The sequence below is a fragment of the Oncorhynchus masou genome, chromosome 2, assembly GCF_036934945.1.
Source record: "Oncorhynchus masou masou isolate Uvic2021 chromosome 2, UVic_Omas_1.1, whole genome shotgun sequence".
NCBI lineage: Eukaryota > Metazoa > Chordata > Actinopteri > Salmoniformes > Salmonidae > Oncorhynchus > Oncorhynchus masou.
In genome coordinates, this window is record NC_088213.1 from 3175719 (window position 1) to 3189059 (window position 13341).

A 13341-nucleotide genomic window follows, 5' to 3' on the forward strand; every position below is an offset into this window, starting at 1 on the left:
GTTGTGTCTCTGAGGCGTCCATGTTTCTGTCCAGGTTTGTGTCTCTGAGGCGTCCATGTTTCTGTCCAGGGTTGTGTCTCTGAGGCGTCCAGAATGTTGTCTGTTATAATTCTGTTTCTGTCCAGGGTTGTGTCTCTGAGGCGTCTATGTTTCTGTCCAGGGTTGTGTCTCTGAGGCATCCATGTTTCTGTCCAGGTTTGTGTCTCTGAGGTGTCCATGTTTCTGTCCAGGGTTGTATCTCTGAGTCGTCCATGTTTCTGTCCAGGGTTATGTCTCTGAGGCGTTTATGTTTCTGTCCAGGGTTGTGTCTCTGAGGTGTCCATGTTTCTGTCCAGGGTTGTGTCTCTGAGGCGTTTATGTTTCTGTCCAGGGTTGTGTCTCTGAGGTGTCCATGTTTCTGTCCAGGGTTGTGTCTCTGAGGCGTTTATGTTTCTGTCCAGGGTTGTGTCTCTGAGGCGTCCATGTTTCTGTCCAGGTTTGTGTCTCTGAGGTGTCCATGTTTCTGTCCAGGGTTGTGTCTCTGAGGCGTCCATGTTTCTGTCCAGGTTTGTGTCTCTGAGGTGTCCATGTTTCTGTCCAGGGTTGTGTCTCTGAGTCGTCCATGTTTCTGTCCAGGGTTATGTCTCTGAGGCGTTTATGTTTCTGTCCAGGTTTGTGTCTCTGAGGTGTCCATGTTTCTGTCCAGGGTTGTGTCTCTGAGGCGTCCATGTTTCTGTCCAGGGTTGTGTCTCTGAGGCATCCAGAATGTTGTCTGTTATAATTCTGTTTCTGTCCAGGGTTGTGTCTCTGAGGCGTCCATGTTTCTGTCCAGGTTTGTGTCTCTGAGGTGTCCATGTTTCTGTCCAGGGTTGTGTCTCTGAGGCGTCCATGTTTCTGTCCAGGGTTGTGTCTCTGAGGCATCCAGAATGTTGTCTGTTATAATTCTGTTTCTGTCCAGGGTTGTGTCTCTGAGGCGTCCATGTTTCTGTCCAGGGTTGTGTCTCTGAGGCGTCCATGTTTCTGTCCAGGGTTGTGTCTCTGAGGCTTCCATGTTTTCCTTCCAGGGTTGTGTGTCTGAGGCATTTATGTTTCTCTCCAGGGTTGTGTGTCTGAGGCGTCCAGAATGTTGTCTGTTATAATCATGTTTCTGTCCAGGGTTGTGTCTCTGAGGCGTCCAGAATGTGTTCTGTTATAATCATGTTTCGGTCCAGGGTTGTGTTTCTGAGGCGTTTATGTTTCTGTCCAGGGTTGTGTGTCTGAGGCGTCCAGAATGTTGTCTGTTATAATCATGTTTCTGTCCAGGGTTGTGTCTCTAAGGCGTCCAGAATGTTGTCTGTTATAATCATGTTTCTGTCCAGGGTTGTGTCTCTGAAGCGTCCAGAATGTGGTCTGTTATAATCATGTTTCTGTCCAGGGTTGTGTCTCTGAGTCGTCCATGTTTCTGTCCAGGGTTGTGTCTCTGAGGTGTCCAGAATGTTGTCTGTTATAATCATGTTTCTATCCAGGGTTTTGTCTCTGCGGCGTCCATGTTTCTGTCCAGGGTTGTGTCTCTGAGGCATCCATGTTTCTGTCCAAGGTTGTGTCTCTGAGGTGTCCATGTTTCTGTCCAGGGTTGTGTCTCTGAGGTGTCCATGTTTCTGTCCAGGGTTTTGTCTCTGAGGTGTCCATGTTTCTGTCCAGGGTTGTGTCTCTGAGGTGTCCATGTTTCTGTCCAGGGTTGTGTCTCTGAGGCGTTTATGTTTCTGTCCAGGGTTGTGTCTCTGAGGCGTTTATGTTTCTGTCCAGGGTTGTGTGTCTGAGGCGTCCAGAATGTTGTCTGTTATAATTCTGTTTCTGTCCAGGGTTGTGTCTCTGAGGCGTCTATGTTTCTGTCTTGGGTTGTGTCTCTGAGGCGTCCATGTTTCTGTCCAGGGTTGTGTCTCTGAGGCGTCCATGTTTCTGTCCAGGGTTGTGTGTCTGAGGCGTCCAGAATGTTGTCTGTTTTAATCATGTTTCTGTCCAGGGTTGTGTCTCTGAGGCGTCCAGAATGTTGTCTGTTATAATCATGTTTCTGTCCAGTGTTGTGTCTCTGGGACATTTATGTTTCTGTCCAGGGTTGTGTGTCTGAGGCGTCCAGAATGTTGTCTGTTATAATCATGTTTCTGTCCAGGGTTGTGTCTCTGAGGCGTCTATGTTTCTGTCCAGGGTTGTGTCTCTGAGGCATCCATGTTTCTGTCCAGGGTTGTGTCTCTGAGGTGTCCATGTTTCTGTCCAGGGTTGTGTGTCTGAGGCATCCAGAATGTTGTCTGTTATAATCATGTTCCTGTCCAGGGTCGTGTCTCTGATGCGTCCATGTTTCTGTCCAGGGTTGTGTCTCTGGGACATTTATGCTTCTGTCCAGGTCTGTGTGTCTGAGGCGTCCAGAATGTTGTCTGTTATAATCATGTTTCTGTCCAGGGTTGTGTCTCTGAGGCGTCCAGAATGTTGTCTGTTATAATTCTGTTTCTGTCCAGGGTTGTGTCTCTGAGGCGTCCAGAATGTTGTCTGTTATAATTCTGTTTCTGTCCAGGGTTGTGTCTCTGAGGCGTCCAGAATGTTGTCTGTTATAATTCTGTTTCTGTCCAGGGTTGTGTCTCTGAGGCGTCCATGTTTCTGTCCAGGTTTGTGTCTCTGAGGCGTCCATGTTTCTGTCCAGGGTTGTGTCTCTGAGGCGTCCAGAATGTTGTCTGTTATAATTCTGTTTCTGTCCAGGGTTGTGTCTCTGAGGCATCTATGTTTCTGTCCAGGGTTGTGTCTCTGAGGCATCCATGTTTCTGTCCAGGTTTGTGTCTCTGAGGTGTCCATGTTTCTGTCCAGGGTTGTGTCTCTGAGTCATCCATGTTTCTGTCCAGGGTTATGTCTCTGAGGCGTTTATGTTTCTGTCCAGGGTTGTGTCTCTGAGGTGTCCATGTTTCTGTCCAGGGTTGTGTCTCTGAGGCGTTTATGTTTCTGTCCAGGGTTGTGTCTCTGAGGCGTCCATGTTTCTGTCCAGGTTTGTGTCTCTGAGGTGTCCATGTTTCTGTCCAGGGTTGTGTCTCTGAGTCGTCCATGTTTCTGTCCAGGGTTATGTCTCTGAGGCGTTTATGTTTCTGTCCAGGTTTGTGTCTCTGAGGTGTCCATGTTTCTGTCCAGGGTTGTGTCTCTGAGGCGTCCATGTTTCTGTCCAGGGTTGTGTCTCTGAGGCATCCAGAATGTTGTCTGTTATAATTCTGTTTCTGTCCAGGGTTGTGTCTCTGAGGCGTCTATGTTTCTGTCCAGGGTTGTGTCTCTGAGGTGTCCATGTTTATGTCCAGGGTTGTGTCTCTGAGGCGTCCATGTTTCTGTCCAGGGTTGTGTCTCTGAGGCGTCCATGTTTCTGTCCAGGGTTGTGTCTCTGAGGCTTCCATGTTTTCCTTCCAGGGTTGTGTGTCTGAGGCATTTATGTTTCTCTCCAGGGTTGTGTGTCTGAGGCGTCCAGAATGTTGTCTGTTATAATCATGTTTCTGTCCAGGGTTGTGTCTCTGAGGCGTCCAGAATGTGTTCTGTTATAATCATGTTTCGGTCCAGGGTTGTGTTTCTGAGGCGTTTATGTTTCTGTCCAGGGTTGTGTGTCTGAGGCGTCCAGAATGTTGTCTGTTATAATCATGTTTCTGTCCAGGGTTGTGTCTCTAAGGCGTCCAGAATGTTGTCTGTTATAATCATGTTTCTGTCCAGGGTTGTGTCTCTGAAGCGTCCAGAATGTGGTCTGTTATAATCATGTTTCTGTCCAGGGTTGTGTCTCTGAGTCGTCCATGTTTCTGTCCAGGGTTGTGTCTCTGAGGTGTCCAGAATGTTGTCTGTTATAATCATGTTTCTATCCAGGGTTTTGTCTCTGCGGCGTCCATGTTTCTGTCCAGGGTTGTGTCTCTGAGGCGTCCATGTTTCTGTCCAGGGTTATGTCTCTGAGGCGTTTATGTTTCTGTCCAGGGTTGTGTTTCTGAGGTGTCCATGTTTCTGTCCAGGGTTGTGTCTCTGAGGCGTTTATGTTTCTGTCCAGGGTTGTGTCTCTGAGGCGTCCATGTTTCTGTCCAGGTTTGTGTCTCTGAGGTGTCCATGTTTCTGTCCAGGTTTGTGTCTCTGAGGTGTCCATGTTTCTGTCCAGGGTTGTGTCTCTGAGGCGTCCATGTTTCTGTCCAGGTTTGTGTCTCTGAGGTGTCCATGTTTCTGTCCAGGGTTGTGTCTCTGAGTCGTCCATGTTTCTGTCCAGGGTTATGTCTCTGAGGCGTTTATGTTTCTGTCCAGGTTTGTGTCTCTGAGGTGTCCATGTTTCTGTCCAGGGTTGTGTCTCTGAGGCGTCCATGTTTCTGTCCAGGGTTGTGTCTCTGAGGCATCCAGAATGTTGTCTGTTATAATTCTGTTTCTGTCCAGGGTTGTGTCTCTGAGGCGTCTATGTTTCTGTCCAGGGTTGTGTCTCTGAGGTGTCCATGTTTATGTCCAGGGTTGTGTCTCTGAGGCGTCCATGTTTCTGTCCAGGGTTGTGTCTCTGAGGCGTCCATGTTTCTGTCCAGGGTTGTGTCTCTGAGGCTTCCATGTTTTCCTTCCAGGGTTGTGTGTCTGAGGCATTTATGTTTCTCTCCAGGGTTGTGTGTCTGAGGCGTCCAGAATGTTGTCTGTTATAATCATGTTTCTGTCCAGGGTTGTGTCTCTGAGGCGTCCAGAATGTGTTCTGTTATAATCATGTTTCGGTCCAGGGTTGTGTTTCTGAGGCGTTTATGTTTCTGTCCAGGGTTGTGTGTCTGAGGCGTCCAGAATGTTGTCTGTTATAATCATGTTTCTGTCCAGGGTTGTGTCTCTAAGGCGTCCAGAATGTTGTCTGTTATAATCATGTTTCTGTCCAGGGTTGTGTCTCTGAAGCGTCCAGAATGTGGTCTGTTATAATCATGTTTCTGTCCAGGGTTGTGTCTCTGAGTCGTCCATGTTTCTGTCCAGGGTTGTGTCTCTGAGGTGTCCAGAATGTTGTCTGTTATAATCATGTTTCTATCCAGGGTTTTGTCTCTGCGGCGTCCATGTTTCTGTCCAGGGTTGTGTCTCTGAGGCGTCCATGTTTCTGTCCAAGGTTGTGTCTCTGAGGTGTCCATGTTTCTGTCCAGGGTTGTGTCTCTGAGGTGTCCATGTTTCTGTCCAGGGTTTTGTCTCTGAGGTGTCCATGTTTCTGTCCAGGGTTGTGTCTCTGAGGTGTCCATGTTTCTGTCCAGGGTTGTGTCTCTGAGGCGTTTATGTTTCTGTCCAGGGTTGTGTCTCTGAGGCGTTTATGTTTCTGTCCAGGGTTGTGTGTCTGAGGCGTCCAGAATGTTGTCTGTTATAATTCTGTTTCTGTCCAGGGTTGTGTCTCTGAGGCGTCTATGTTTCTGTCTTGGGTTGTGTCTCTGAGGCGTCCATGTTTCTGTCCAGGGTTGTGTCTCTGAGGCGTCCATGTTTCTGTCCAGGGTTGTGTCTCTGAGGCGTCCATGTTTCTGTCCAGGGTTATATCTCTGAGGGGTCCATGTTTCTGTCCAGGGTTGTGTGTCTGAGGCGTCCAGAATGTTGTCTGTTTTAATCATGTTTCTGTCCAGGGTTGTGTCTCTGAGGCGTCCAGAATGTTGTCTGTTATAATCATGTTTCTGTCCAGTGTTGTGTCTCTGGGACATTTATGTTTCTGTCCAGAGTTGTGTGTCTGAGGCGTCCAGAATGTTGTCTGTTATAATCATGTTTCTGTCCAGGGTTTTGTCTCTGGGACATTTATGTTTCTGTCCAGGGTTGTGTGTCTGAGGCGTCCAGAATGTTGTCTGTTATAATCATGTTTCTGTCCAGGGTTTTGTCTCTGGGACATTTATGTTTCTGTCCAGGGTTGTGTCTCTGAGGAGTCCAGAATGTTGTCTGTTATAATCATGTTTCTGTCCAGGGTTGTGTGTCTGAGGCATCCAGAATGTTGCCTGTTATAATCATGTTTCTGTCCAGGGTTGTGTCTCTGAGGTGTCCAGAATGTTGTCTGTTATAATCATGTTTCTGTCCAGGGTTGTGTCTCTGAGGCGTTTCTGTTTCTGTCCAGGGTTGTGTCTCTGAGGCGTCCAGAATGTTGTCTGTTTTAATCGTGTTTCTGTCCAGGGTTGTGTCTCTGAGGCTTTTATGTTTCTGTCCAGGGTTGTGTGTCTGAGGCGTCCAGAATGTTGTCTGTTATAATCATGTTTCTGTCCAGGGTTGTGTCTCTGAGGCGTCCAGAATGTTGTCTGTTATAATCATGTTTCTGTCCAGGGTTGTGTCTCTGAGGCGTTTATGTTTCTGTCCAGGGTTGTGTCTCTGAGGTGTCCAGAATGTTGTCTGTTTTAATCGTGTTTCTGTCCAGGGTTGTGTCTCTGAGGCGTCCAGAATGTTGTCTGTTTTAATCGTGTTTCTGTCCAGGGTTGTGTCTCTGAGGCGTCCAGAATGTTGCCTGTTATAATCATGTTTCTGTCCAGGGTTGTGTCTCTGAAGCGTCCAGAATGTGGTCTGTTATAATCATGTTTCTATCCAGGGTTTTGTCTCTGCGGCGTCCATGTTTCTGTCCAGGGTTGTGTCTCTGAGGCGTCCATGTTTCTGTCCAGGGTTATGTCTCTGAGGCGTTTATGTTTCTGTCCAGGGTTGTGTTTCTGAGGTGTCCATGTTTCTGTCCAGGGTTGTGTCTCTGAGGCGTTTATGTTTCTGTCCAGGGTTGTGTCTCTGAGGCGTCCATGTTTCTGTCCAGGTTTGTGTCTCTGAGGTGTCCATGTTTCTGTCCAGGTTTGTGTCTCTGAGGTGTCCATGTTTCTGTCCAGGGTTGTGTCTCTGAGGCGTCCATGTTTCTGTCCAGGTTTGTGTCTCTGAGGTGTCCATGTTTCTGTCCAGGGTTGTGTCTCTGAGTCGTCCATGTTTCTGTCCAGGGTTATGTCTCTGAGGCGTTTATGTTTCTGTCCAGGTTTGTGTCTCTGAGGTGTCCATGTTTCTGTCCAGGGTTGTGTCTCTGAGGCGTCCATGTTTCTGTCCAGGGTTGTGTCTCTGAGGCATCCAGAATGTTGTCTGTTATAATTCTGTTTCTGTCCAGGGTTGTGTCTCTGAGGCGTCTATGTTTCTGTCCAGGGTTGTGTCTCTGAGGTGTCCATGTTTATGTCCAGGGTTGTGTCTCTGAGGCGTCCATGTTTCTGTCCAGGGTTGTGTCTCTGAGGCGTCCATGTTTCTGTCCAGGGTTGTGTCTCTGAGGCTTCCATGTTTTCCTTCCAGGGTTGTGTGTCTGAGGCATTTATGTTTCTCTCCAGGGTTGTGTGTCTGAGGCGTCCAGAATGTTGTCTGTTATAATCATGTTTCTGTCCAGGGTTGTGTCTCTGAGGCGTCCAGAATGTGTTCTGTTATAATCATGTTTCGGTCCAGGGTTGTGTTTCTGAGGCGTTTATGTTTCTGTCCAGGGTTGTGTGTCTGAGGCGTCCAGAATGTTGTCTGTTATAATCATGTTTCTGTCCAGGGTTGTGTCTCTAAGGCGTCCAGAATGTTGTCTGTTATAATCATGTTTCTGTCCAGGGTTGTGTCTCTGAAGCGTCCAGAATGTGGTCTGTTATAATCATGTTTCTGTCCAGGGTTGTGTCTCTGAGTCGTCCATGTTTCTGTCCAGGGTTGTGTCTCTGAGGTGTCCAGAATGTTGTCTGTTATAATCATGTTTCTATCCAGGGTTTTGTCTCTGCGGCGTCCATGTTTCTGTCCAGGGTTGTGTCTCTGAGGCGTCCATGTTTCTGTCCAAGGTTGTGTCTCTGAGGTGTCCATGTTTCTGTCCAGGGTTGTGTCTCTGAGGTGTCCATGTTTCTGTCCAGGGTTTTGTCTCTGAGGTGTCCATGTTTCTGTCCAGGGTTGTGTCTCTGAGGTGTCCATGTTTCTGTCCAGGGTTGTGTCTCTGAGGCGTTTATGTTTCTGTCCAGGGTTGTGTCTCTGAGGCGTTTATGTTTCTGTCCAGGGTTGTGTGTCTGAGGCGTCCAGAATGTTGTCTGTTATAATTCTGTTTCTGTCCAGGGTTGTGTCTCTGAGGCGTCTATGTTTCTGTCTTGGGTTGTGTCTCTGAGGCGTCCATGTTTCTGTCCAGGGTTGTGTCTCTGAGGCGTCCATGTTTCTGTCCAGGGTTGTGTCTCTGAGGCGTCCATGTTTCTGTCCAGGGTTATATCTCTGAGGGGTCCATGTTTCTGTCCAGGGTTGTGTGTCTGAGGCGTCCAGAATGTTGTCTGTTTTAATCATGTTTCTGTCCAGGGTTGTGTCTCTGAGGCGTCCAGAATGTTGTCTGTTATAATCATGTTTCTGTCCAGTGTTGTGTCTCTGGGACATTTATGTTTCTGTCCAGGGTTGTGTGTCTGAGGCGTCCAGAATGTTGTCTGTTATAATCATGTTTCTGTCCAGGGTTTTGTCTCTGGGACATTTATGTTTCTGTCCAGGGTTGTGTGTCTGAGGCGTCCAGAATGTTGTCTGTTATAATCATGTTTCTGTCCAGGGTTTTGTCTCTGGGACATTTATGTTTCTGTCCAGGGTTGTGTCTCTGAGGAGTCCAGAATGTTGTCTGTTATAATCATGTTTCTGTCCAGGGTTGTGTGTCTGAGGCATCCAGAATGTTGCCTGTTATAATCATGTTTCTGTCCAGGGTTGTGTCTCTGAGGTGTCCAGAATGTTGTCTGTTATAATCATGTTTCTGTCCAGGGTTGTGTCTCTGAGGCGTTTCTGTTTCTGTCCAGGGTTGTGTCTCTGAGGCGTCCAGAATGTTGTCTGTTTTAATCGTGTTTCTGTCCAGGGTTGTGTCTCTGAGGCTTTTATGTTTCTGTCCAGGGTTGTGTGTCTGAGGCGTCCAGAATGTTGTCTGTTATAATCATGTTTCTGTCCAGGGTTGTGTCTCTGAGGCGTCCAGAATGTTGTCTGTTATAATCATGTTTCTGTCCAGGGTTGTGTCTCTGAGGCGTTTATGTTTCTGTCCAGGGTTGTGTCTCTGAGGTGTCCAGAATGTTGTCTGTTTTAATCGTGTTTCTGTCCAGGGTTGTGTCTCTGAGGCGTCCAGAATGTTGTCTGTTATAATCATGTTTCTGTCCAGGGTTGTGTCTCTGAGGCGTCCAGAATGTTGTCTGTTTTAATCGTGTTTCTGTCCAGGGTTGTGTCTCTGAGGCGTCCAGAATGTTGCCTGTTATAATCATGTTTCTGTCCAGGGTTGTGTCTCTGAGGCGTCCAGAATGTTGTCTGTTATAATCATGTTTCTGTCCAGGGTTGGGTCTCTGAGGCGTCCAGAATGTTGTCTGTTTTAATCGTGTTTCTGTCCAGGGTTGTGTCTCTGAGGCGTCCAGAATGTTGTCTGTTATAATCATGTTTCTGTCCAGGGTTGTGTCTCTGAGGCGTCCAGAATGTTGTCTGTTATAATCATGTTTCTATCCAGGGTTGTGTCTCTGAGACGTCCATGTTTCTGTCCAGGGTTGTGTCTCTAAGGCGTCCAGAATGTTGTCTGTTATAATCATGTTTCTGTCCAGGGTTGTGTCTCTGAGGCGCCCATGTTGTCTGTTATAAACGTGTTTCTGTCCAGGGTTGTGTCTCTGAGGCGCCCAGGAGAGTTAAAGACGCCCTCATCCCAGAGGGTTGGCCTCATAAAGGGGCCATCTCCTTTAAGGACTACACGATGAGGTACAGAGAGAACACCCCCATCGTGCTCAATGGACTACAGCTCAACATCCAGCCCAGGGAGAAGCTGGGCATCGTGGGGAGGACAGGCTCCGGTAAGAACACCGTCCAACTCATTGTCAGAGTTGAACTGGTCTGTACTATGTGTCTATGCCTGCTGCTGGTGGCTAAGTGTATTTCACAGGCTCTGGTAAGACCTCAGTCCAACTCATTGTCAGAGTTGAACTTGTCTGTACTATGTGTCTATGCCTGCTACTGGTGGCTCACTGTATTTCACAGGCTCTGGTAAGACCTCCGTCCAACTCATTGTCAGAGTTGAACTTGTCTGTACTATGTGTCTATGCCTGCTACTGGTGGCTCACTGTATTTCACAGGCTCTGGTAAGACCTTAGTCCAACTCATTGTCAGAGTTGAACTGGTCTGTACTATGTGTCTATGCCTGCTACTGGTGGCTCACTGTATTTCACAGGCTCTGGTAAGACCTCAGTCCAACTCATTGTCAGAGTTGTTTGTGTCTATGCCTGCTACTGGTGGCTCAGTGTATTTCACAGGCTCTGGAAACACCTCAGTTTAGACCACCTACTCACTGTCATAATGTTAACATGAAACACCACAGTTAACATTGTCATTGTGATATATAGTGGCATTTGGAAAGTATTCAGACCCCTTGACTTTTTCCACATTTTGTTACATTACAACCTTATTCTAAAATGGATTAAATAGTTTTTTTTCCCTTGACCAATCTACACACAATACTCCATAATTACAAAGCAAAAACAGTCTTCTTGGTTATGACGCTACAAGCTTGGCACACCTGTATTTGGGGAGTTTCTCCCATTCTTCTCTGCAGATCCTCTCAAACTCTGTCAGGTTGGATGAGGAGCGTCGCTGCACAGCTATTTGTCAAGTCTCTCCAGAGATGTTAGATCAGGTTCAAGTCCGGGCTCTGGCTGGGCCACTCAAGGACATTCAGAGATGTGTTCTGAAACGACTCCTGCGTTGTCTTGGCGTTGTGCTTAGTGTCGTTGTAGGAACCTTTGCCCCAGTCTGAGGTCCTGAGCACTCTGGGGAGCAGGTTTTCATCAAGGATCTCTCTGTACTTTGCTCCATTCATCTTTCTCTCGATCCCGACTCATCTCCCAGTCCATGCAGCTGAAAAACATCCTCACAGCATGATGCTGCCACCACCATGCTTCACCGTAGGGATGGTATTGGCCAGGTGATGAGCTATGCCTGGTTTCCTCCAGATGTGACACTTGGCATTCAGTCCAAAGAGTTCAATCTTGGTTTCATCAGACCAGAGAATCTTGTTTCTCATGGTCTGAGAGTACTTTAGGTGCCTTTTGGCAAACTCCAAGCGGGCTGTCATGTGCCTTTTATTGAGGAGTTGCTTCCTTCTGGCCACTCTACCATAAAGGCCTGATTGGTGGAGTGCTGCAGAGATGGTTGTCCTTCTGGAAGGTTCTCCCATCTCCACAGAGGAACTCTGGAGCTCTGTCAGAGTGACCATCGGATTCTTGGTCACCTCCCTGACCAAGGCCCTTCTCCCCCGATTGGTCAGTTTGGCCGGGTGGCCAGCTCTAGGAAGAGTCTTGGTGGTTCCAAACTTCTTCCATTTTAGAATGATGGAGGCGACTGTGTTCTTGAGGACCTTCAATGCTGCAGACATTTTGTTGGTACCCTTCCCCAGATCTGTGCCTCGACAAAATCTCAGAGCTCTACGGACAATTCCTTCAACCTCATGGATTGGTTTTTACTCTGACATGCACTGTCAACTGTGTGACCTTACATAGACAGGTTTGTGTATTTCCAAATCATGTCCAATCAATTGAATTTACCACAGGTGGACTCCAATCAAGTTGTAGAAACAGAATGCACCTGAGCTCAATTTTGAGTCTCATAGCAAAGGGTCTGAATACTTATGTATTTTTAAAAACCTGTTTTAGCTTTTTCTTTACGGGGTAATGTGTGTAGATTGATGAAGAATATACAAGAAGTGTGTGTCAATCGCGAGACATCAGTTAGTTGTCTTTTTTCTATCTTCTGCTGTGACCTCGATGTGACCTGGATGTGTTGTATATAACCTGGATGTGACCTGGATGTGTATCTAGAACAATGTGTCAATACTGAGACAGCAGAAACGGCCAACTGCTTTCTTCTGGAAAATGTGAAGTCCAAGATGGACAAAGGGGGTGCTGTTGGGGCTGTGTTTCTGGACCTAAGGAAGGCTTTTGATACTGTTAACCATGAGATTCTCATCACAAAATTGTCCAAGTTCAACTTTTCCCCTGATGCCTTGAGATGGATGAAATCATACCTTGAAGGCAGAACTCAGTGTGTCAGAGTGAGCAATGAGCTGTCGCCCTATCGTAGCTATGATGTGGGCGTGCCCCAAGGGTCAATACTGGGGCCCCTCCTGTTCAGCCTGTACATTAATGATCTGCCTTCTGTCTGTACTGGGTCTGAAGTTCAAATGTATGCAGATGATACAGTGATATATGTGCATGCAAAGAGCAAACAACAAGCTGCACAAGAACTCACTACTGTAATGGTCCAGGTTACAAAGTGGCTCAGTGACTCGTGTTTGCATCTCAATGTGAAAAAAACTGTTTGCATGTTCTTCACAAAGAGGGCAACAGATGCTACTGAGCCAGATGTCTATGTGTCAGGGGAGAAGCTCCAGGTGGTATCCAATTTTAAGTACCTTGGCATCATACTTGATTCCAACCTCTCTTTTAAAAAGCATGTGAAAAAAGTAATTCAAATAACTAAATTCAACCTTGCTAATTTCCGATTTATACGAAATTGTTTGACTACAGAGGTAGCAAAACTGTACTTCAACTCTATGATACTCCCCCACTTAACATACTGCTTGACTAGTTGGGCCCAAGCTTGCTGTACAACATTAAAACCTATTCAGTCTGTCTACAAACAGGCACTTAAAGTGCTTGATAGGAAGCCCAATAGCCATCATCATTGTCACATCCTTAGAAAGCATGAGCTCTTGAGTTGGGAAAATTTAGTGCAATACACCGACGCATGTCTTGTATTCAAGATCCTTAATGGCCTGGCTCCCCCTCCACTCAATATTTTTGTTAAACAGAAAACCCAGACATATGGCAGCAGATCCACAAGGTCTGCATTGAGAGGTGACTGTATAGTTCCCCTAAGGAAAAGCACCTTTAGTAAATTTGCATTCTCTGTGAGAGCTTCCCATGTCTGGAATACACTGCCATCAGACACACATAACTGCACCACATATAACACTTTCACAAAATGCTTGAAGACATGGCTAAAGGTCAATCAGATTTGTGAACATGGTCCCTAGCTGTGTGTTGTCGCTTTCCATGTAGTCTGTTGTCTGTAGCTTGTGAGGTGTGGAAACACTTTGTTGCTTTTATGAATTTTGTCTTGCTGCTTTTTGCTCTATGTTGCTCTGTCTGTATGCTATGTCTTGCTTGTCCTATGTTGCTATGTCTTGCTTGTTCTATGTTGCTATTGTCTATACTGTAATTGTTTTTAATAACCTGCCCAGGGACTGCGGTTGAAAATTAGCCGGCTGGCTAAAACCGGCACTTTTACTGAAACGTTGATTAATGTTGCACTGTCCCTGTAAAAATAAAAATAAACTCAAACTCAAACTCAAACTCAGCTGTATATAACCTGGATATGGCCTGGATGTGTTGTATTTAACCTGGATATGAC

General features: G+C 46.7%; 1 protein-coding gene across 1 annotated transcript in view; it reads left to right on the forward strand.

Moving 5' to 3' along the window:
- Positions 1–13341, forward strand: part of LOC135552155 (ATP-binding cassette sub-family C member 12-like) — a 128223-nt gene that overhangs the window by 108660 nt on the left and 6222 nt on the right. Inside the window, exons 41-42 of the mRNA XM_064983604.1 lie at positions 9542–9826; positions 9916–10016. Of these exons, the coding sequence (XP_064839676.1) occupies positions 9542–9826; positions 9916–10016 (386 nt within the window). The remainder of the gene's footprint in view (positions 1–9541; positions 9827–9915; positions 10017–13341) is intronic.